At 40.3% G+C, this 23,730-nt stretch overlaps 1 protein-coding gene across 3 annotated transcripts in view; it reads right to left on the bottom strand.

Moving 5' to 3' along the window:
• Ska2 (spindle and kinetochore associated complex subunit 2) overlaps positions 1-23,277 on the bottom strand; it is a 37,225-nt gene extending 13,948 nt beyond the window's left edge. The window contains exons 1-5 of one of the 3 annotated variants that reach the window (XR_007213834.1): positions 23,176-23,277; positions 15,544-15,630; positions 14,497-14,673; positions 6,681-6,812; positions 1,883-2,217 (exon numbers count right to left, since the gene is read on the bottom strand). Coding sequence is in view for 1 of the 3 variants with exons in the window: in XM_048367101.1 (XP_048223058.1) it covers positions 6,744-6,812; positions 14,497-14,673; positions 15,544-15,630; positions 23,176-23,208 (366 nt within the window). In the remaining 2 variants the exon portion in view is untranslated. Of the gene's footprint in view, positions 1-1,217; positions 2,218-6,368; positions 6,813-14,496; positions 14,674-15,543; positions 15,631-23,175 lie in introns of those variants that run through there. The other 2 variants (XR_007213833.1, XM_048367101.1) reach the window with 2 other exon arrangements.
• Positions 23,278-23,730: the final 453 nt, after the last annotated feature.

The raw sequence follows: 23,730 nt of genomic DNA, 5'->3' as shown, positions 1-23,730 counted from the left end.
GAGGATTGTGGCTCATAGCCAATACTGGAAGGAAGTGTGAGACTTATCTATGAAATGAAGCTACGGTTCATGAGGTAGAGACTTGAGCAAAAAAGCTCATGGACAGCACCCAGTTCATGAGTTCAAGCCCTGGGACAAGCACTGAAAACAAAGGAAAACCAGAATCAACGAGTACTGGTAGCTCATACCTGCTATCTTGAGACTCATCTCTAATTAACCAGCAAAAAAACAAAAGTGGAGGTGCAGCTCAAGGAGTAGAGCCACCAGTATACAAGGTCCTGAGTTCAACGCCCAGAATCAGTTAAAAAAAAAGGGGGGGGGAGGGGAATGGAATCAATAAGCATTCTGGACATGTTTATCAGGTACTGAGCTTTATTAGAAATACTGATTCAGAGCTAGCAGAAGTTATTTTAGTAGTCAACCACAAGGAGATTTGAGAAAATATTTGAGAAACCTTGTTTTTGTGCCAGTCCTGGGGCTTGAACTCAGGGCCTGAGCACTGTCCTGGGCTTCTTTTTGCTCAAGGCTTGTACTCTACCACTTGAGCCACAGCACCACTTCTGGCTTTTTCTATATATGTGGTGCTGAGGAATCAAACCCAGGGCTTCATTTATACGAGGCAAGTACTCCTCTGCCAGTAGACCATATTCCCAGCCCCTAAAAACAATTTTAAGACGACTAGAAAGAATTCACACTTTTTGTATAAAATACAATTTATTTTTAAATATTTCTATGAAACATACAAACTTTTGAGGAAAAAACAAGCCCAGAGAATGGTGACTGAAAAGAACTTATTACATTCAGCTGTGATGATTAGCAACAACCAGTCTTCCTGACACAAGCAATTGTGCATCTTCCCAAATGTAAAGACAGTGAGAGCAATCATTGCATAATGCAGCAGATGCTCTCTTCTAATTGGTTTGGGGCTTTTTTGTTTTTTAGCAAGGCTTTATTTAGTATAGCATGGTTAGTATAAGGAGAAATAAACACTTCCTGTTCCCTATTCAGGAAGCAGGAATTCAAGATGCTCTGCCAGTCCTGGGGCTTGAACTCTGGGCCTAGGAGCTATCCCTGAGAATCTTTTGCTCAAGGGTAGCACTCTACCACTTAACCCACAGTTCCACTATCACTTTTTCTGTGATTAATTGGAGATAGAGTCTCATGACTTCTCCAGGCTGGCTTCAAATCGAGGCAGGCTTCAAATTGTGATCCAGGCTTCAAATTGTCATCCTCAGATTTCAGCCTCCTGAATAGCTAGGTTTGCTTAGCTTAAAATGTTCTACTCTTGACATCATCATGGTACTACATGGTGATTGCATCAAGAACCAAGTATTTACCATAAAATCTGACCTATATAAACTCATAGAGAATTATGGCACCAGAATATTTGCAAGCATATGACAGATTTAGCAGTCTATGTCAGCTGCCTAACATATATTAAAATTTGTAGAAAAATCCTAAGTGAGGAGAGATGTTTCATGTGGAGCTGGTTGAGAAATCTGTAGAATACAAGACCTCTAAAAACATTAAAGTGATGTGGTCTGGGTGAGTCTTCAATGGTAAGCCTAAGAATCAGAACAGTGGGCTGAAGCATGTCCACATGCCCACATGCTGTGGCTACATGGTGGCTTCAAAACCTAATAGCCAGGAACCAGTGGCTCCTGACTATAATCCTAGCTGCTCTAGGAGGCTAAGATCTGAGGGTTGCAATTCAATGCCAGCCTGGGCATTAAGTCTGTGAGACTCTTATTTCCAATTAACTACCCCCCCCAAAAAAAAAAGCTGGAAGGAGAGGTGTGGTTCAAGTAGTAGAATGCTAGCATTGAGCTAGCTAACTCAGGGACCTCTCCCATTCCAAGTTCAAGCCCTAAGCATAGGACACAAAACCCTAATAACTCCTTCAACTTTGGCTTCTCATGCAAGTTAGACTAGTGACAAATTGTAACACAACTGTATGAGAAATGGATTCTGGAAAATGTAGTTCTTCATATTAACGGAGATATCACAATCCAACTCTATCTCAGTTTTTCCCAACACAAATCTTTCTTCTTACTTCAATGTAAACGATCCAACTAAGAGCCAAAAATTAGATAGCAAAGGCCAAATGATGAAATTAATTCACAATGACAACTAGGCACAATAGCTGAAGTTCTTCCACTCAGAAGACAGAGGCAGGAGGGTGGGAGTCCATGGGAAGAACCAATATTTAGAGCAAAGCTGGAAAAAAAAAAATCAGAGAGAAAAAGAACGTAATCTAGGTTTCTCCCTGATTGTAAGCAAAACCACTCTAACACTAATTAGAATTTGTTATGACAACCTTATAATACTACCTTTTAAATTCTACAAATCAACAAAAAATGTCCAGAGCCATTGAATTACTAGGACCTTTTTAGATATTAATTGCCTAAGTACTAAAGAAAGTATCTCGAATTTTGAAGTATACTATTCCTCTATAAGGGTTGAAGAGTTTAAAGGTATTCTGTTCTAAAAGTATATATTTCTTGAATTTAAGGCCTTGAATTCTTTTTTTTTTTTTTTTTGCTGGGGGGAGGGGGGGCTCAGTCCTGGGACTTGAACTGAGCCTGGGCACTGGCCCAGAGCTTTTTTGCTCAAGGCTAGTGTTCTACTACTTGAGCCACAGTGACACTTCTGGCTTTTACTCAGTAGCTGATTAGAAAGAAGAATCTAATGGACTTTTCTGCCCAGGCTGGCTTTGAATTATAATCCTCAGATCTCAAGTAGCTAGAATTACAGGAGTGAGCCACCAGCACCCACAACCTTGTACTGATGCTCAGCCTTTCTGTTCTTGGCTAGTAGTCTTCCACTGGAACCACACCCCTACTCTGGCATTCTGCTGGTTAACTAGAGCTAAGAGTCTCTCAAACGTTTTTACCTAATCTGACTTCACAGAAAGGTTTTCCAAGTCTGAGCCTCCTCAGTAGCTAAGATTACAGGCCACAAGCCCTCAAGCTCTTTTCTTGGTTTCTTTCAGACAGGGTCTCATAGCTCAGGCTGGCCCTTAACAGTAAACTGATCCTGGGCATTAGCTTCTGAAGTGCTGAGATTACAGATGTACAATATTTTTTTTTCCTTTATGCCCAACAGCATTGCATCTCTACTTTGAGTCCTCATTGTGGATAAGCATCATCCAAGTGAGTGGGAAAAGAGGGGTGGGATGGGGACCCAGATAAGAAAAATACACAAGACAAAAAACTAGGATAAACTGTGTTGCTTGAACATCCTTCACGTCAAGCTTTTCCACTTTTGGACTCCAGGAATCACACAAATAAGCCTCAGTGTTTGAGTTCTTAGATATCTGGTATCAGACTAAAGTTATACCAGTGTCTCCAGCTTACAGATAGCCTATTGTGAGACATGTCAGGAACTGCCAGTTACCTTAATAAGAAATCTCAACACCAAGGACAAAGGCTCAAGCCTGTAATCCTAGCTACTTGAAGGTGGAGATAAGGTGATCTTGGTTCAAAGGCCAGCTCACGCCAAAAAAAAAGTTTGCAAGATGGCATCTCCACAATGGTTAGGTGTGGTGGCAACTACCTGTCATCCTAATAACATGAGAAGCACAAATAAGAGGATTACAGGCTGGGAATGCGGCTCAGTGGTAGTGCTTGCCTAACATGCACGAAGCCCTGGGTTTGATTCCTCAGTACCACATAAACAGAAAAATCAGGCTCAATAGTAGAGTGCTAGCCTTGAGCACAGAGAGGCTCAGGGACAGTGCCCAGGCCCTGAGTTCAAGCCCCAGGACTGGTAAAAAAAAAAATTTAAAAAGGATCATAGTCCAGGCCTAGGAATAAGTCAATATCCTACCTGAAAAATAACACTTTGTTTTGCATTTTGGGTTTTTTGTTTTGTTTTGTTTTGTGTACCCTTTATCTTGTATATAAATTTATCTGTTCCCTGGAAGGAAAAGGGAATCACAGAAACAGCAGGACAAAGGATGAACTAATATAACTTGGAAATGAAATTTACAACTTGGGAGGAAGGAAATCAAGAGAAAATGAGGGAGATAGCTACAGTGTCCAAAAAGAAATGTACTCAACTCTTTACTTATGTAATTGTAACCCCCTGTTCATCACTTTTACAATAAGTAAGGAAAAAAAGAATAAAAATAAAATAAGAATAAATAAACACTAAAAGGGCTGGTGGTGTGGCTCAGATAAGAATACATACCTAGATGCTGGGAATATGGCCTAGTAATAAGAGTGCTTGCCTCGCATACATGAAGCCCTGGGTTCGATTCCTCAGCACCACATATACAGAAAAAACCAAAAGCGGCGCTGTGGTAGAGTGTGAGCCTCGAGCAAAAAGAAGCCAGGGACAGTGCTCAGGTCCTGGGTTCAAGCCCCAGGACTGGCAAAAAAAAAAAAAAAGAAGAATACCTATCTAGTAAGCATGAGGCCCTGAGTTCAAACTCCAGTAGAGCCCAAAAAGAAAAAATCTCAAGTATATTTTATCTTTTGGAGACTTTGACTAATACTACTTTGGTACTATAATAGTCAGTCTGATAACCTAAATAAATGGCTGAATGATAGTATAGATGCACAGGATGGCATGAGACTCCAAACTTAGGAACTGTTCATTTCTACAATGTACAACATTGAATTTTGGACTACATTTAAATGGGTAAATGAAGTATGGAAAGCAATACTGTCGATAAGGACAGACAAATAAACTTAAGTATGTCTCAAAAGCTCAATTTTAACTGTAAAACAGAAAAACCTGCTTCTCTTCTCCCCAACATATCTTCAATATTTCCCAAAAAATTACCATTAATAATATATTGGCTTAGTTGCTACCTTAGCACAGTAGGCAGCGCATCAGTCTCATAATATATATTGACAACTTGACCTCTTATTAGAGACACATGACTTATTTTCCTATTCATGTATTTGCCAAACGTGTATGTGTACTATTATAAATCACCCTACAATTAACTTTGTGTGTATGTGTGTGTGTGTGTGTGTATGTATGCACACGTGCATGTCAGTTTGGGCTTGAAGGGTTGAACTCAGTGCCTTGAGCACTGTCCTTGAGAATTTTTTTTGCTCAAGGCTAGCACTCTACCACTTGAGCCATAGTCTTACCATTGAACTACACAGCCAACCTTCTTTATCTGTCACTACTTTGGACAATTATTATATTGCAAATAATTACTTAGAAATAAACCAAAGGACTAAGGATATAGCCCAGTGCAGCACTTCCCTAACAATGAGAAAGGTCTTGGGCTCTTATACCAGCACCACTAGACAGATCAGACAGACAGGATGAGGAAATTGACTTGCACTTAGATATAAGTGGCAAATAGCACAGATCAGTACTTCAATGACTTTGGTTTCTTAGCTCTCATTTTCAATGAATAATTACATACACAAGGGTGAAAGACAACAGCTTTATTTATGAAATACCACAAGAACAGTTTAAAACAGCATTTGAAAATGAGTTCATGCTGCTTAATATTGTCCAGGAATAGGAACAGGGGAAAATATAAAAGTGATCCTAGGCTAGTCTCTTGTGGCTTAAGCCTATAATTCAGGAGTTTGAGATCTGAAGTTTGCTGTTTCAGCCTGGGCTGGAAAGTCCATGAGACTTATCTCCAAAAAACCAGCAAAAAGCTGGAAATGGGGCTGTGACTCAAGTGGTAAAGCAACAGACTTGAGCAAAAGAGCTAAGGCACAGTACTCAGGTCCTGATTGCAAGCTCTAGTACTAACAATTAAATAAAACAAAAAAAGTGATTGTAGGGCTGGGAATATGGCCTAGTGGTAAAGTCCTTGCCTCATATACATGAAGCCCTAGGTTCAATTCCTCAGCACCACATATATGGAGAAAGCTGGAAGTGGCGCTGTGACTCAAGTGCTAGAATGTTAGCCTTGAGCAAAAAGAAGCCAGAGACAGTGCTCAGGCCCCAAGTTCAAGCCCCAGGACTGGCAAAAAACGAAACAAAAACAGTGATTCTATCACACAAAGCCAATTTAATGTATCAACTGTGTTTTGAGTGGTCACAATAATGTATTGCCATCTGCAATTAGCACTTTCATAGATAAAATTATACACATATGTGTGTGTGTAATGTGTAATACAAATACTTTGCCTACTTTTAAATTTTTAAATCATTTTTACACACTGACTGAAATGTATTTAAACATTCTTTTACATCAGTCAGAATCTTTAAATTTTCCCAGCTATATAAAAGAAAACAAGCAGGGTGCTGGTGACTCACTCCTGAAATCCTAGCTCCTCAAGAGACTGAGATCTGAGGATTGAGGTTCAAAGACAGCCTGGGCAGGAAAGTCTATGAGGTCTTATTTCCAATAACTACCAGAAAACCAAAAGTGGCGCTGTGGCTCAAAGTGGTAGAGTACTAGCCTTAAGCAAAAAGAAGTTCAGGGACAGTGACCAGGCCCTGAGTTCAAATTCAAGCCCCACAACCTATGTGGGGAGGGGAAGGGAAGACAGATGGAAAATACTATTACAAGAGGACTGTTTTTACCTGAAATTACAAAACTTTGTGCGTGCACACGTGCATGCGTGCGTGTGTGTATGTGTGTGTGTTTTGGTTGAAATTCATTCCTAGGACAGCTGCCTTTCTTATACTCTCCTCTTATTATGAAATCTTCCGGTTACTCAAGCCAAACTTCTACTCTTTTACAAATGCCCCACCTCCAGTCATCATCTTGCTGTAGAATTATCTCTTCTAGAGTTCTCTTTTTAAATTTCGTTTCATCATATATCTGGCATGTGAGATTTTAATTGCTCGGTCACAGCTTTCTCTTCTTCGGTCAGTGGTGACAACTAGAAAACAAAAAACAAAAATCTACATTTCAAAACGTTCAAAGACTTAATTCCATTAAGTGTTGCTTTGTCACACCAATGTTTCTACAAGAGTTTTTTCTTCATTGCTGTTTTTGCTTTGTTCTTTTTGTCTTGTTTATATCTCTTTGGAAGGATGGGGGGCAGGCACAGAAATGGAAGGACAAAGGATGAACAAATGTAGCAATGGTACTCACTAGACACTATGTTGAAAATTATATAACTTGTGGGTGAGGATAGGAGGAAATAACTGGGAGAAGGAGGGAAGGGGTAACATTAGTCAAAAAAAAAGAAATGTACTCTTTACCTGACTTACATAAGCCTTCTGTATATCACCTTTACAATTAAAACTTTAAAAAAAAATGTTTCTATAAGCTTATGTATGTAATAAAAGTTTAGGAAAGCAAAGGAAAAGTAGATGTGGCTGTTTGTACACAGGTATGCATACAAGGTCTGATGTATGAGTTTCCAAAGAAGTTGTAATTTAGCTGAACAAGTAAGATTTTTTAAAAATCATATAATTCAAGAACTATAAGAGAACCAGTTCTAAAAATGAACAAAAAAAGGTTTGGAAACTTTCTCAGTGAAATAGACAGTGGGGCTATAATGTAAAGCATAATTTAAATGGTCTTAGATACAAATAATAGAAACATATCAAAAATAGTGTGGGCTTTTTTGGGAGGGGGGGCGGGGAGGGAGTGGTCATAGTGAACTCTGAGCCTGGGAGCTATCTGTCCCTGACTCTACCACTTGTGTTGTAGCACCACTTCCAGTTTTTATGGTAGTTTATTGGTGATAAGAGTCTCACGGACTTTCCTGCCTGGGCTGGCTCTGAATGGTGATACTCAGATCCCAGCCTCCTGAGTAGCTAGGATTACAGGTGTGAGCCACCAGAGCCTGACATAAAAATAGAGTTCTAAGAAAATGTTTATCAGGGCTGGGTACGGTGGCACATGCAGCTACTTGGGAGGCTGACATCGGGAGGACTGTGGTTCAAGGTCAGCAAAAAGTTACCAAAATGTCCACTGAACAGACAAATCAAGCACAGCAGCTCATACCCGAAATACCAGATAGGGGGTTGGGAATGTGGCTTAGTGGTAGAGTGCTTGCCTACACGCATGAAGCCCTGGGTTCAATTCCTCAGTTCTACATAAACAGTGGTGCTATGGCTCAAGTGGTAGAGTGCTAGTCTTAAGCAAAGAGCTTAGGCTTAGTGGTAGAGAGTTTGCCTAGCATGTATGATGAAGCCCTGGGTTCAATTCCTCAGTACCACATAAACAGGAAAAGCCCAAAGTGGTGCTGTGGCTCAAGTGGTAGAGGGCTAGCCTTGAGCACAGAGAGGCTCAGAGCCCAGGCCCTGAGTTCAAGCCCCAGGACTGGAAAAAAAGAAACAAATTCTCTCCCATTCCTAAACCAATATTAAAGGAAAACCAATTTCCCCTGCCAATCAAGTTTACCCCTGGATCTCAGGATGGGATCAAGGGTGTGGCTGTGAAAGAATACATACACTTCAAGAAGCTCAGCACTCTGACAAGTATAAGGAGAAGAGTATGAGAAAATAGCAAATAGTATCCACCAACTCCACACTACAAAAGCAAAGCAAGGAAGAGAAGCAAGAGAGGTTGTAAGGGATTTTCATAGAGCACCAATAAACAGGATAGCTGAAAGCAAAAACAGGGTTATATGGAGAAATAACAAGAGTTATAACTACTCAAGTAGTTAATTTGTCCAATTATGTAGGTCACCTCTAGAGAGACTGCCAAATCTGGAACACCCTAGACCTACAGAATAAGAATCTCTAGGGCAGCCAAGTGCAATAAAACTTTCCATGATGCCAGAAATCTATATCTGCAACTGTCAAATCAGGAAATGAGAGAAATGAAATTTTATGTAATTTAAATTTATATAGCCGCCACACAGGGCACTCGGGCAGTTTAATTCTCTTAACACCTCCAGAATCTGAGTCTTATCCACAGCTTATTTGGTAGCTGATCAACATTTGCCTAGCATGTTCACAGGAACTTGCTACAATCCACTTAGAATATCCCTATTCTACCTAAAAGAAATGTTATTATGCTAGCAACACTGAGTAGTTCTCAATATTGTTCCTGTGATTGTTGTGTAAGAGTTTTCAGACCATCTGATTATTCCTTAAAGAACTTTTCCAATAATTAAGGTCAGGTTAAGCCATCTAAAGTTTGTTGTAATTTGTTAACACAAGTCACTGAAACATTAATCAATGGAATAACACACATGCTACTTTTAGTGCTTTTTGTGTTGCCTATTTACTATATTTTTGTTTTAAGAGTTGGTTTCGCTTTTTGTTCATACAAATTTACTCATTTTTTTTCTTTCTTATTTTTTTTTTTTTTTTGCCAGTCCTGGGGCTTAAGCTCAGGGCCTGGGCTCTGTCCCTGAGATTCCTTTTGCTCAAAGCTAGCACTCTACTACTTGAGCCACAGTGCTACTTCCACCTTTTTATATGTGGTACTGAGGAATTGAACCTAGGACTTCATGAATGCTAGGCACTCTACCACTAAGCTACATTTCCAGTCCTCCTTTTTTTTTCTTTTGAAACTCACCTTTATAACCAAGTATATTCAACCTTAAATATCTTAGTATCAGTTAAGATGGGAAAATTAGTATTTATTCCCTTTCCCCAACTTCCTATTATCACCTCCCAACTTATTATTTGAATTATCAACTTGGGTAGTACATGGTGGTCCATGCCTGTACTCCCTCCCAGACATTTAGGAGGCAAAGGTAAGAGGAATACAACCCAAAGCTAGTCTGAGAAAAATCCTGGGACCATCTCTGAAAAATAAAGCAAAAAGATTCCTAAATCAAGTGTTAGAACACTTACCTGGCAAGCCTAAGGCCTTGATTTCAATCCCCATTATGGCCAAAAAGAAAAAAGATTATAAATCCCAAGTAAACTTACAGATGCACACCACCATATTCCTCTAGACTTCCTAGTGTGTTGGGGTTTGCTGATTTTTTAAAATTATTTTTGGTGGTACAAGAGTTTGAACTCAGGGCCTTACAGGCTAGGCAGTACTTCTACAACTTAAGCTATGCCTCCAGCCATTTTCACTTTACTGCATTCGGTTTTTATCGACTGATTCAAGAACTCATATTTTTCAGACTGATCTCAAACCTCTATCCAAATCTCCACCTCTTGAGTAGCTAGGATAATAGATAGACCTGAGGAATCTCCTCTTCTGCCACATTTTTATTTTGGGGTGCTGGGCCCAGGGGTCAGACTCTATCCCAGAGCTATTTTTTTTTTTTTTGGCCAGTCCTGGGGCTTGAACTCAGGGCCTGGGCACTGTTCCTGAGGGTCTTTTGCTTAAGGCTAGCATGCTACCACTTGAGCCACAGTACAACTTCTGTTTTTTGTTTTTTTTTTTCTTTTTTTTCTGTTTATGTGGCACTAAGGAATCAAATCCAGGTCTTCATGTATACTAGGAAAGCACTCTGCCACTAAGCCACATTTCCAGCCTTCCCTGAGTTTTTTGGCTCAAAGCTAGCACTCTACCACTTGAGCCACAGCTCTATTCTACTTCCAGCTTTTTTGTTGGTTAATTGGAGATAAGAGTCTCACAGACTTCCCCACCTGGGCTGGTTTTGAATCATAATCCTCAAATCTCAGCCTTCTAAGTAACTAGGACTAAAGGCATAAGCCATTGGCACCTGGCCCCTACCCCAACCTTTTTGGGGTCTTTGGGAGTCAAACCCAAGGTCTTATGCACTAGACAAGTTACATTGTGAACCCTGAAAAAAAAAAAGCATTATTAATAGTTAAAATATTTTATAAATTATTCCCTGTTTGTCCTTTTAGTTTAAGTTCTTTGGTGATACTAAAGATCAAACCCAGTGCTTCATATAGGCTAGGCAAGTGACCTGCTACTGAGTTACACACTCAGCCATGTCCTTTAAACTCAAGTTTAAGAGCCATTTTGGATATATAACTCTCTATACATATTCCATTTTCAATCACATTTTTGTTATTATAAAGTTCAATAATAGAGCCAGGTGCCAGTTGCTCACCACTACTCAGGAGGCTAAGATCTGAGGATAATGGTTGGAAGCCAGCCCACGCAGGAAACTCTGTGACATTCTTATTTCCAATAAACTACTCAGAAAAAGCCAGAAGTGGCAATTTGGCTGAAGTGGGAGAGCACTAGACTTAAGCAAAAGAAGCTCAGGAACAGCATCCAGATCGAGAGTTCAAGCCCCAAGACCAGGAAAAAAGTCTAATAATAAAGCAAGGCACCAGTGGCTCACTCCTATAAACCTAGCTACTCAAATTGCTGTTTGAAGCCAGCCCAGGCAGAAAGTCCTTACCTACAATAAACTACCCCTAAAACAGCCTTAAGTAGAGGTATGGCTCAAGTGATAGAGCATTAGCCTTGAGCAAAAAAGCTCAGGAACAGTGCTTAGGCCCTGAATTCAAGCCCTAGGACTGGCACATTTGCACACATGCGCACACACACAGTTTAAATAAAATGGTTTAATTTTTATTTTTTTTTTGGCCAGTCCTGGGGCTTGGACTCAGGGCCTGCGCACTGTCCCTGGCTTCTTTTTGCTCAAGGCTAGCACTCTGCCACTTGAGCCACAGTGCCACTTCTGGCCTTTTCTATATATGTGGTGCTGAGGAATTGAACCCAGGGCTTCATGTATACGAGGCAAGCACTCTTGCCACTAGGCCATATTCCCAGCCCCAAAATGGTTTAATTCTTAAGTCTCCCTTTTAATCTTAAAGAGTAAATGCCACCTCTGTATATTTTCTGTACTTTCTAGTCCCTTGATCTATATCCACATTTCCCAATTTGACCATCATTGGTTCCACTGATTCTAGAATGTGGCCTCCTTTCTCAAGGCTTATAACCTACTTTTAGTCGCTTATTTGCCATAAGCTGTTCCAAAGTAAAAATTCACTTGGCTTTCTGCCTTTGACATAATTATGACTACTTCAGATATTTCTACTCATAACTAAGCCCATTTATAGGAATTCAAATTATACAACTTCATCACTAGAGCATTTACCTAATGTAAAAGACCCTAGGTTTGATCCCCAGAAATCTAAAACAAAAGAAATCCCCTATCACTACCATATCTTTTTTTTTTTTTTTTGGCCAGTCCTGGGCCTTGGACTCAGGGCCTGAGCACTGTCCCTGGCTTCTTTTTTTGCTCAAGGCTAGCACTCTGCCACTTGAGCCACAGCGCTACTTCTGGCCGTTTTCTGTATATGTGGTGCTGGGGAATTGAACCCAGGGCTTCATGTATACAAGGCAAGTACTCTTGCCACTAGGCCATATCTATCCCCAGCCCCCTATCTTTTTTGTTTTTGTTTTTTGGGGTGTTTTTTTTGCCAGTCCTAGGGCTTGCACTCAGGGCCTGAGCACTGTCCCTGGCTTCTTTTTGCTCAAGGCTAGCACTCTACTACTTGAGACACAGCGCCACTTCTGGCTTTTTCTATATATGTAGTGCTAAAGAATAGAACCCAGGGCTTCATGCATACAAGGCAAGCACTCTACCACTAGGCCATATTCCCAGCCCTACCATATCTTTTTCTTTTGCCAGTCCTGGGGCCTGAACTCAGGGCCTGGGCAATGTCCCTGAGCCTCAAGGCTAGCTAGTACCACAGTTCTAATTCTGGATTTTTTGGTAGTTAATTGAAGATGAGAATCTCATAGACTTGCCTAGTTGGGTTGGCTTCAAACCTTGATCCTCAGATCTGTCTCTTGAGTTGCTAGGGTTATAGGCATGAGCCACTAGCATCTAGCTTACAATAACATTTTTACAAAAGTCTTCACATGTTGTATATTGTATGTAATCAAAACCAGGACACACACAAAAAAGTTATTGTACACATTTTTTGTGTTAGTAATGGGGCCTTATACTCACTTTTATCTACTTAAGGCTAGAGCTCTACCACTTGAGCCACACTTCTGCTTCTGGCTTTTCACTAGTTAGTTTGAGTAGCACTCTACTATTTTGAGCCACAATGCCACTTCCAGTGTTCTGGTGGTTAATTGGAAATAAAAGTCTCACTGACTTTGCTGCACAAGCTGGCTTCAAACCAAGATAATCAGCTCTCAGTCTCCTGAGTAGCTAGGATTACAGGTATAAGCCACTGCACCTGGCAAGATAAAAGTTTTGAAGTGCTTTGTTTGTGCCAGTACTTGGGTGTGAACTAAGGATCTAGGTTCTGTCCCTAAGGTTTTTGCTCAAGGCTGGTGATCTGCTACTTGAGTCCCAGCTCCATTTCCAGCTTTTTGATGGTTAATTGGAAATAAGTCTCATGGACTTTCCTGCCCAGGTAGCTTTGAATCACAATCCTTAGATCTCAGCCTCCTGAGTAACTAGGATCATAGGCCTAAGCTACCATCACCTAGCCTATACTTCATTTCTAACTGTTGTGCCTTCCTCCACTATTCATCTCCTTGTAACACAATAGATATTAAGTATTTGAACAAAGGTGTTTTAGTTTAAGCTATCAATTTATGAGTACAATGAATCTTGGTCAGTGTCACTCCTTTATTCTGCTCCCAATAACAAACACATTCAAGTATCAATTTATATCTTTAACCAGATACTATTCTGCTTTATTCCTCCATCTACAATATAAAAATTATTGATCAAACTGACCTGAGTTTTCAACCTTTGAGGTTTACTCTGGCTTCAAGTCCATAAAGGGCCTCTTCTCATTCTCATACCCATAGCAGACAAAACTTTTCTGTCATGCTCAGAAACATAATAAAACAGAGTATTCTAAGCAGCCATACCAATTTGCTCCTGAAAACAAATGGATTCAAATTCCTTTATCCACATTATCTAGTAGTTACTCTGATTTCTTCTGTGTATGTGGCCTACCTGTCTTTTCCGACTAAAGCCCTGAGTTTTCTTTGATAGTAAATGAAAAATTTGCCAAATCCTTCAGCTGTTAGTTCAAAATCTTGGTGCCTAGATCAGCAGCATATACCATTTTCTTCCACTCCAAAATATATGAAGTTTTATACAAGTTATTGAGGCACACAATTACAAGAATTCTTACACATAAATGGTAAGAGGGTTGGGAATGGAAGGAGAGAATGTGAAAAATCAGGCCACTCACCCAACTACTGGTCCTACAGAAAGAGAATTAGGGAGGGGTACTAAGTGGTAAAAGTGCTCAAATGGCATGGGTAAGACCTTGGATTTAATACCTCTGCACTACAATAATAATGCTTCCCAGATTTATCAGTCTTATACTAGGGTAAAAGTCAGCAGAGTTGATACATTGAATTTTTCTCTTCTGCCATGGCCCCGAGACAGCATACTTTTCATCAATTATGTCAAGGCAACATATTTATTTTAAAATAAATGGAAATAAGAGTAGTTATGTTCAAGGATGTGAAAAAAAAATTCCTTTCTAACTTGATTTAGTGGGCACACTTTGGGAATCCCAGCACTGAGGACACTTAGGCAGGAAGATTCCAAGGTCAAGGCCAGCCTGAGCTACAAACTCAGAACCTCTTTAAAACAAAAAAGACAAAAGAGAATTTTGTTTCTGTTAAAGAGTTCCAACTTCTAAGTTACAAAATTCTAATTAATGGGGGTTTATCTTTTAAAAACAACATTCAGAACAAAAACTATACAACTTGTCACTTGAAAACATTACCTCCAGGTCTGTATGCTTTTGTAACTCTTGTACCGTGGTCATAGTCTTATTCAAAGTAGCACAAATGCGGTTCTTAGTCTCTTTCTGCTCAACAACAACTGGTTTAAAACGTGCATACAAGGTCTGATATCGAGACTTTAAGGCTGTTAATTCCTTTAAAAGTGTAACTGGATTTTTCTACATAGGAAAAAAATAATTAAATGGAAAATTTAAGGATCTTTTTACAAATTGTACAATGCATTTTATATTCCATTTAGCTGAACATTTGATATTATATGAATTTGGGAACTGGGGAAAAAGCGTAAGACACAGATCCCAATCTTAAGGATTGTATAGTCTAAGAACAGGAATAATGCAAACACATGCACACAAGTAAATACATACAAAGAGAGACAAGTATTAAACAACATTTTGGATATATAATGTTTGAAGGGGTAAAAGATAATGAAGAATAACAGAGTGAATATGATCAAAGTATTACATACATGTGTGGAAATGTCCAAATAAAAACTCCGATAGTACAATTTGGTGCACACTAATTTAAAAAAAAAAGATGAGGAAAAACCATATATAACATTTTGAAAACCTCATACCTAGCTACTCAGGAGGACGAGATCTGACTGAACCCAGGCAGGAAAGTTCAAATGACCCTTATCTCCAATTAACCACCAGGAAGACAAAAGTGGTGCTGTGACTCAAAGTGGTAGAGCACTAGCCTTGAGGAAAAGCGCTCAGGGACAGCAAGTAGGCCCTGACTTCAAGCCCCATGACTGACAAAAAAAACCCACACACAAAAAAGATTGATGCATAGTCCAGTATTTCCACAGTATTTCCAAATAAGATGTAGCTTGAGTGGTAGAGGAAAAAAGCCAAGTAAGAGCATGAAGCCCTCCCTGGGTTCAAACCTCAGTACTTGCACACAGACACATGCAAAAAAAAAAGACTAGAAAGTTAGTACTCAATCATAGTTATAATCTATTAAATTAAAAACATTCCCAGAATTTAAGAAAACTTTCAGTTATAAAGGTTTTTATTTTGCATTATTACCTTGCCTGCTGAATCAGGGTGATTAGCTTTGATTTCATATTCCAGCCTGTACTGAATGTAATCCAGATCAGAATCAGCTTTCTGGAACTAAAAGCACAAGTAATTACATTGTAAACCATAGGGCATATTAGTAAACATACTTTATTCTTTTCTTTCTCCTCACTTTTTATTTTTTGAGACGAAGTCTCTCTATGTAATTCAGACTAGACTAGAACTCTGTGTCAACTAAAGCTAGCCTCAAATTCATGACATTCCTGTTTCAGCTGCCTGAGTGCTGGGACTACTGGCATGAACTTACCTGTGCCCACCAAACATTTTACATTTTCTAATATTTAAATATCATGATAAAAAAATTATGTGGGGCTGGGAATATAGCATAGAGGTAGAGTGCTTGCCTCATATACATGAAGCCTTGGGTTCGATTCCTCAGCACCATATATGTAGAAAAAGCCAGAAGGGGCACTGTGGCTTAAGTGGTAGAGTGCTAGCCTTGAGCAAAAAGAAGCCAGACAGTGCTCACTCAGGTCCTGATCAAGCCCTCGGACTGGCAAAAAAAAAAAGTATGTGAACCATTTATCTCAGAACACTGGCTCTATTAAAATTTTTCAAACTGTCACTTTCAAGTGGCCCATAGCTATAATCCTACCTACTCAGGAAACTGGGATCAAGAGGTCCATGGTTTCACGCCACCCTGGGAAAAAGTTTGCTAGACCCCAAATCTCAACAGAAAAGGCTGGCCATGGTGAATAAGCACTTGCTATTTCAGCCACCACAGGAAACAAAAATAGAAGATTGTAGTCCTGGCTGACCTGGGAAAAAAATGAGACCCTAACTCAAAAATAACCAAAGCATGGGCTGGGAATATGGACTAGTGGTAGAATGCTTGCCTCGCATACATGAAGCCCTGGGTTTGATTCCTCAGCACCACATATATTAAAAAAAAAAAAAAGCCAGAAGTGGTGCTGTGGCTCAAGTGGTAGAGTGCTAGCCTTGAGCAAAAAGAAGCCAGGGACAGTGCTCAGGCCCTGAATTCAAGCCCCAAGACTGGCAAAAACCAAACCAAAACAAAAAACAGCTCAAGGACTGTACCCAAGCCCAGAGCTGAAGCCCCAGGATAGGGGCAGGGAGGGGAGGTTCACTGGTGGCTTAATCCTAGCTACTCAGGAAGCTGGGATCTGTATACTATCAGATTTTATTTTTAAAATTTTTTAGAAAACTAGAGAGAACAGAAGTTTCCAGGGGATTGGGGAAGAAATGATTGACAAATAGGAACTTTTAATGTGACAGCGATATTCTGTATGCTGGCTGTGTATGTGGTTACATGAACAATATACACATCTGCCAAATCTCATCAAACTCTCCACTTGTACTTAATGTTTTATTTTATGCAAATAAAACTCATTACCAAAAAACCTAATAGATTCATAATTTAAGCCTCATTATTCCAAAAATAAACTTTAATTACAACCTGGCAAGTTACCATAGTAAAATATACAACAGCGATTATTAATGTCACTAATTCACAATATTTGTTAAATAAATCTAAGAATTACTAGAAATTTTCCAAATACATTGTAGAAAGAAGAAAATTACAAAGTATTACTCATTCAGACAAGCCATAACACCTGTAGATATTAAATGTATTTTCTGTTTGTTTCATAACGTAGTACAGGGTTTTTTGTTGCTGTTGTTTGTTTTTGTGTGCCAGTCCTGGGGCTTGAACTCAGGGACCAGGCACGGTCCCTGGGCTTTTTTTGCTCAAGGCTAGTGCTCTACCATTTGAGCCACTGCTCCACTTCTGGCTTTTTGGTGGTTAATTAAGAGACAAGAGTCTTATGGACTTAAGTGCTTAGGCTGGCTTTGAACCATAATCTTCAGATCTTAGCCTCCTGAGTAGCTAGGATTACAAACATGAGCTGCCAGTACCTAGCTTAATTTATAACTTTCTAAAACATATGCTATCTGTAATAAAATTATACAGTTTTCAACAACAAAAGTTGTGGGAAATTATTGACAAATACTGAACAAAGATGTAAGGCAAGAATGACAATTCTGGCGTGCACCCTGCTTTCAGATGCTTTGACAATACTATTGCACTGCTAGCTGTAAAGTACAGTAGTGCAATAAAGTCAGAGCATTCGTTAGCAGCAATAAGGACGAAAGCAACAGAAAGGCATCTTGGTCATCTGAAGTGAAAACAACTGGGTTGCCATTTTGGTCAGAATACATCCAAATCCTAAAAACATTTATATCAATGTTTATTTTTTAAGCATAAGACTTAAATATCCAAGTGATTCTATTCCTTAATAGAAACATAGACGTGAAGGAAATATGCTCTATATCTTAGTAGTAATTAACATGGATACAAATAATACCTTAGGATTGGTATTAACAAAACCAGTTATAATTACCACTAAGGTAAGGCTATGAAAAATATTTCTGTTCTTTGCTGAAATAGATTTTCTAAAACAATGAATTACCTGTCATGTAAAACAAGTCCTTTCGATAATAGTGCCAAAGTAAATGAAAAGTAATAAATTTCTTTTTTCTTTTTTTTTTTTTGGCCAGTCCTGGGCCTTGGACTCAGGGCCTGAGCACTGTCCCTGGTTTCTTCCTCTTCTTTCTGCCACTTGAGCCACAGCGCTACTTCTGGCCATTTTCTAGATATGTGGTGCTGGAGATTCAAACCCAGGGCTTCATGTATACAAGTCAAGCTCTCTTGCCACTAGGCCATATTCCCAGCCCAAAAAGTAATAAATTTCTAATTCCTCAAATCTCTGTAAGTCCATCTGTCACTCTGGATTCTAAACACACAAAAAAAGCATCTTCTCACAACAGTTTAGTGAAGGATATTATAACAAGAGAAAAGACTGCTGACAAGGAATCAGCATGTTATAAACAGGCCAACAACCTAACATGCCATGGTTTTTAACACCTTAGCTAACTCTTAAAATACATTAATTATCAAAGGAAAGTATACCCATTCTTTCAAATTTAGAAATATGATGAAGAAAATAATAAAAGGGCTGAGATTTAAATAACAAGTGGTAGATAACAAGCCATTAGAAATAATGCCAAGCAAAAGCTCAAGGTTCTAGGTTCAAACCAGTATAGGCACATACAAAAAAAATGTGTGTATGTATGAGTATATATGAGTATATATATACATATATATACATATATATAATATCAAACTACAAAAACTTTTGTACAGGCTCGAGTGGTACTACCAATGGGCAAAAGATAAATACTACTCAATGGATAAAAGAAGGGGAATAAAGCTATGCAACAAAGATTATAATGACCTTTTTCTACTAGTAATATTGATGAAAAAACACATTTCCATAATTTTCACTGAACAACCTTCTTTTAAATGCTTTAGAAAGTGGCTTAAAGTAGTAAAGCACCAGCCTTGAGCACAAAAGCTGGGATAGCACCCAGGCCCTGAGTTCAAGCCCCATAACCAACAACAACAACAACAAAAATTAAATGGTTTAGTTCAGCTACTAAGCTGGGTTAAACCAACCAAGAAATGGCACCATTTGAGTCCAGCACAGCTGGAACAAGAGAGTTCTGGCCATAAATACTGGGTCACATAACTGCAATATTAGAATATTTAGCCTTGTGAAGAAGCATCAGGACTTAAAGACATATTTAAAAAAACAAATGAATACTCTTTTCACATTCCAAGTGTTCAACATTGGTTCCTTGGCAAATCCTTTAAGTAGTGTAAAACAGAAAAACCAGAAGACTGCCCATAAAATCATTTACCTTTAGAATTTTATAAATTAACCTTGTTTACAGACATAACATTTATGTGTGTGTGTGTGTGTGTGTGTGTGTGTGTGTGTACCAGTACTAAGGCTTGAACTCAGCTCAGCCTGAGCACTATGTCCATTAGCTTTTTCCACTCAAGGCTAGTGCTCTATTGCTGGAGCTATCATTCCAGTTTCAGTTTTTTGGAGATGAGAGAAGAATCTCATAGACTTTCCTGCCTGCCTGGGCTGGCTTCAAACTGCAATCCTCAGGGGCTGGGAACGTGGCTTAGTGGTAGAGTGCTTGCCTAGCATGCATGAAGCTGTGGGTTCCATTCCTCAGCACCACATATATAGAGAAAAAGCCAGAAGTGGCGCTGTGGCTCAAATGGAAGAGTGCTAGCCTTGAGCAAAAAGAAGCCAGGCAGTGTTCAAGTCCTGAGTTCAATCCCCAAAACTGGCAAGAAAAAAAAATTCTGGTAGATATTTATAAGCCCAGCAAAGGTGGGAGAAAGCTATGACTAAGTCACTTCAAAAATTTAAGAACTGGCTAAAGTAGTAGAATGGAAGCCAAAAGAAGATGAGAGCATGACCCTAAGTTCAAACCCCAGCACTCAAACCATATGTAGGTAGGAGGAAGGCAGAAAGGAAGGAAGGAAAGGAAGGAAGGAAGGAGTGAATGCAGGCAGGCAAACAGGCTTTCAATAAATATAATGAAAGACAAAATATTGGGTTGGGAATATGGCCTAGTGGCAAGAGTGCCTGCCTTGGATACACAAGGCCCTGGGTTCGATTCCTCAGCACCACATATACAGAAAATGGCCAGAAGGGGCGCTGTGGCTCAAGTGGCAGAGTGCTAGCCTTGAGCAAAAAAGAAGCCAGGGACAGTGCTCAGGCCCTGAGTTCAAGGCCCAGGACTGGCCAAAAAAAAAAAAAAAAAAAAGAAAAAAGAAAGACAAAATATTAGTATCACCCAGAAACTGAATCTTTGAAATGCAGATGGAGAGGGATTTTTTTTCTTTTTTTGCCAGTCCTGGGGCTTGAACTCAGGGCCTGATCATTGTCCCTGGCTTCTTTTTACTCAAGGCTAGCTAGCACTCTACCACTTGAGTCACAGCACCCCTTCCAGCTTTTTCTGCTACGTAGTAATGAAGAATCAAACCCAGGGCTTCATGCATGCTAGGAAAGCACTCTACTGCTATGCCACTTTCCCAGCCCAAGAGGAAATTTTATTTTTCCAAAATCAGAAGACTATTACACTCAAAGTACATCTAGTGCAACATTTTCCTCAACCTTACAGACTCATTCCCTTTACTATCTTCTACAGGGGTTACTCACAGGGGAGGAAAAACAAAACCCCAGTATTGGCATCATATGTAACAGCATGGTTTGTCTTGAAAAAAAAAAACGTAAATATTCCATTAATCCAGTAATGCCATAATGCCATATTGCTACTTCTATACATAGATACATATATCAGTTAAACACACACACACACACACACACACACACACACACACACACACACACACACACACACAGAGCACTGGGCACCAGTGGCTCATACCTGTAATCCTACCTACTCCAGGAGGCTGAGCTGAGGATCTCCCTTTGAAAACCAGGCTCCTTAAGTGGTGCTGTGGTTCAAGTGGTAAAGTGTTAGCCTTGAGCAAAAGGAGCCCAAGAGTAGCACCCAACACAAGCAAAGAAAAAAGAAAAAAAAAAAAAGCTTTCTTTTCTTCCTCTCTTCAGAAAAAAAATTTAAACTACCACCATAATTTTATCAGCAGTAGTAGTTGTTGTAGTATGCTGGTAGATTGAAACCAGAGCCTTGTGCAAGCTACCCCTAGCTCAAACTACACATAATTTAAACATCTAAACATTTAAAAGTCTGACTCTTAACTTTCTAAAACCAATTTTTTTTTTTTTTTCCAGTCCTGGGCCTTGGACTCAGGGCCTGAGCACTGTCCCTGGCTTCTTTTTGCTCAAGGCTAGCACTCTGCCGCTTGAGTCACAGCGCCACTTCTGGCCATTTTCTGTATATGTGGTGCTGTGGAATCGAACCCAGGGCTTCATGTATACTAGGCAAGCGCTCTTGCCACTAGGCTATATCCCCAGCCCCTAAAACCAATTTTTTAAAAGGTGCTTTTCTTAATTGTTTTTGTCGTAAAAATAGGATCTAAAGAAACCTGGCAAGGATATCAAACCTACTTTGAAAACTAAACAGCGGACTAGAAGGGTGAAAAATCTGTTAAAAGCAAGATCAGCATTAGTTAACACCTAAGAGATGGGAAGGAGTTGTGGCTCAAAGTGGCAGAGAGCTAGCCTTGAGCAAAAGAGCTCAGGAGCAGAGAGCCCAGGCTCCTAGTTCAACCACAGACAAAAAAAAAATCTAACAGATGGAAATACATGTATCTTAAGGGAGAAATCGAGAGATGGAAAAGATAGACTTAACATTGATGCCTTTTGACAGAATCAAACTACAAATACTTCTTGTGTATTTCTAAGGCACAATACCAAAAAAGTGCTAAATATTTTCATATTCATTATTGCAGCTTTGAAAAGTTGCAGAAAATTCTCCTTCCTTCCCATACATATCTCTCCACCACAAAGAAAATTTAAACAGAAAACATTAAGAGTTGAAAGCCCTCCAATCTAACTTATCTAGGGAGGTATTTCAATCTATTAACACATAGGAAGAAAATAAAAGATAAACGAAGATCCCACACTTATTTAGTGGGAATAGGGGGTTGGGGTGGCATTCAGCATCTTACAGGTTCACCATGTGTCCCTAAAAAGCGGAAGTTACACCCCCAAGCTTCAGGAGGGAGAGTAGCCCAGGCACAAGGACATCAAAACACTTAACACCAGAGAACAGCAGGGGGTGGGAGGAGGACGGCTGGAGGAGGATGGAGTAGCAACAAGTTTTCCAAATTTTCAATTTAATCTGCTTACTTTGCCTTCACCAAGAAAAACAAATGGCAAAGAGGGCCAAAGACGAGGTCTTCCTACAAATCTGTAAGGAAGCCAACGCAATCTGAAAACAAAACCAAAACCAAAAACTTTTAATAGTGCGAAAAGCAAAAGACCGAACCAGGGAGCTAAGAAAAAGCGCGGGCGATCGAACCGTGGCAACCGATGGGAGGGAGAGAGGGAATAAAGAGGACACGGGAGGGGAAACGCGGGAGAGAAATCCAGTTTACCCCTTAAGCCGGGCACCCCCCCCCTCCCCGGGTTGGGGCTATCTCTACCACCCCATTGGCCCCAGTCCCGTCCAAGCCCACGAGCCCCAGGGCTCACTCTTCACCCAAGGCTGGCCTCCTCCGGACGCCAAACGGAGCTAGGTGCAACCTGAGTCCCCAACAAGTTGCACACGGCCGCCTTCGAGAAGCAGAACCTCTCAACCCTAAAGGCTTTCTCCCTGCCCGCCCGCCGCCCCCTTGGTTTATTCCCACATCTCATCCTCCACCCACCCCCCACCTTTCCTAGAGTGTAAACGACTTCTCCCTTTCGGGGGGAGGGGGGCATTTAAAGACTATTGCGTTCACATTTTCTGTGTTTGTGGAAATACATAAAACGCTGTTTGCACCAGGCGAGGCTCCCAGAGGGAAGGAAAAGTGTAGGCAAGGAACTACAAAGGCCCGGCAGCCTCAACATCTCCCGCCATTTCCCTCCAGAGTTCCCCGGATGTAACCCCTTCTTTCCTCGCGGCGGTTAAGAGACCAGGCGGTGGCGGCTCCCTTCGAGGCATAAGGGAACGTGATTTTGACCCAGCCTTTATCTCCCAGAGTTTCTGGCGACTCCAAATTGCTCCCCAGTTCCAAGGCAATTGGAGAGAAATTAATAACCCACTAGGTCTCCTTCACTTTGCACTTACCATCAGTTCCAGCTTATCGACCTCCGCCTCCATGTTGAATAGTTGACATTCCTCAGACCGCGGCCCCCTTAAGCTGCAAGCCGTACTAGCACTGATGGTCTCTATTGGACAGCTGTCACTCAACATCTCGCACTCATTGGCTCCTCCGTTCCATCTGCGCCCGCCCATTGGTGATTGGGTAACGCCCCTCTTTATGAGAAACGTTTTCCTGTTGGGCAAAGGCACAAAACGCCGCGGGAGGATTGGCTGCTGGGTAAATGCTTTTTTTCTATTGGCTGCACTCTCCTCTCCACTTTCCATTTCATAGTTCGGGCTCGGCAAAAAAGAGCTTGTGATTGGTGCAATCCGAAGGAGACTCAACCAATGACACAAAATCTTCCAACGACTACTTGGGGGATCTGACACACCTTCTTTCCTCATCAGCTTTTCCTAACCAGTTCTCCCGCCTTCTTCATATTCGTAACAGAAGCACCTCAGCTATGATTGGCTTTACTGTGATGCGATCTCATCCAATCATAAGCTAAGCTGTGCTCCTGCGCTATCAGGAGAGCGAAT

Source organism: Perognathus longimembris, chromosome 17, assembly GCF_023159225.1.
Source record: "Perognathus longimembris pacificus isolate PPM17 chromosome 17, ASM2315922v1, whole genome shotgun sequence".
Lineage (NCBI taxonomy): Eukaryota > Metazoa > Chordata > Mammalia > Rodentia > Heteromyidae > Perognathus > Perognathus longimembris.
This window is presented reverse-complemented; position numbering and strand designations above follow the sequence as displayed.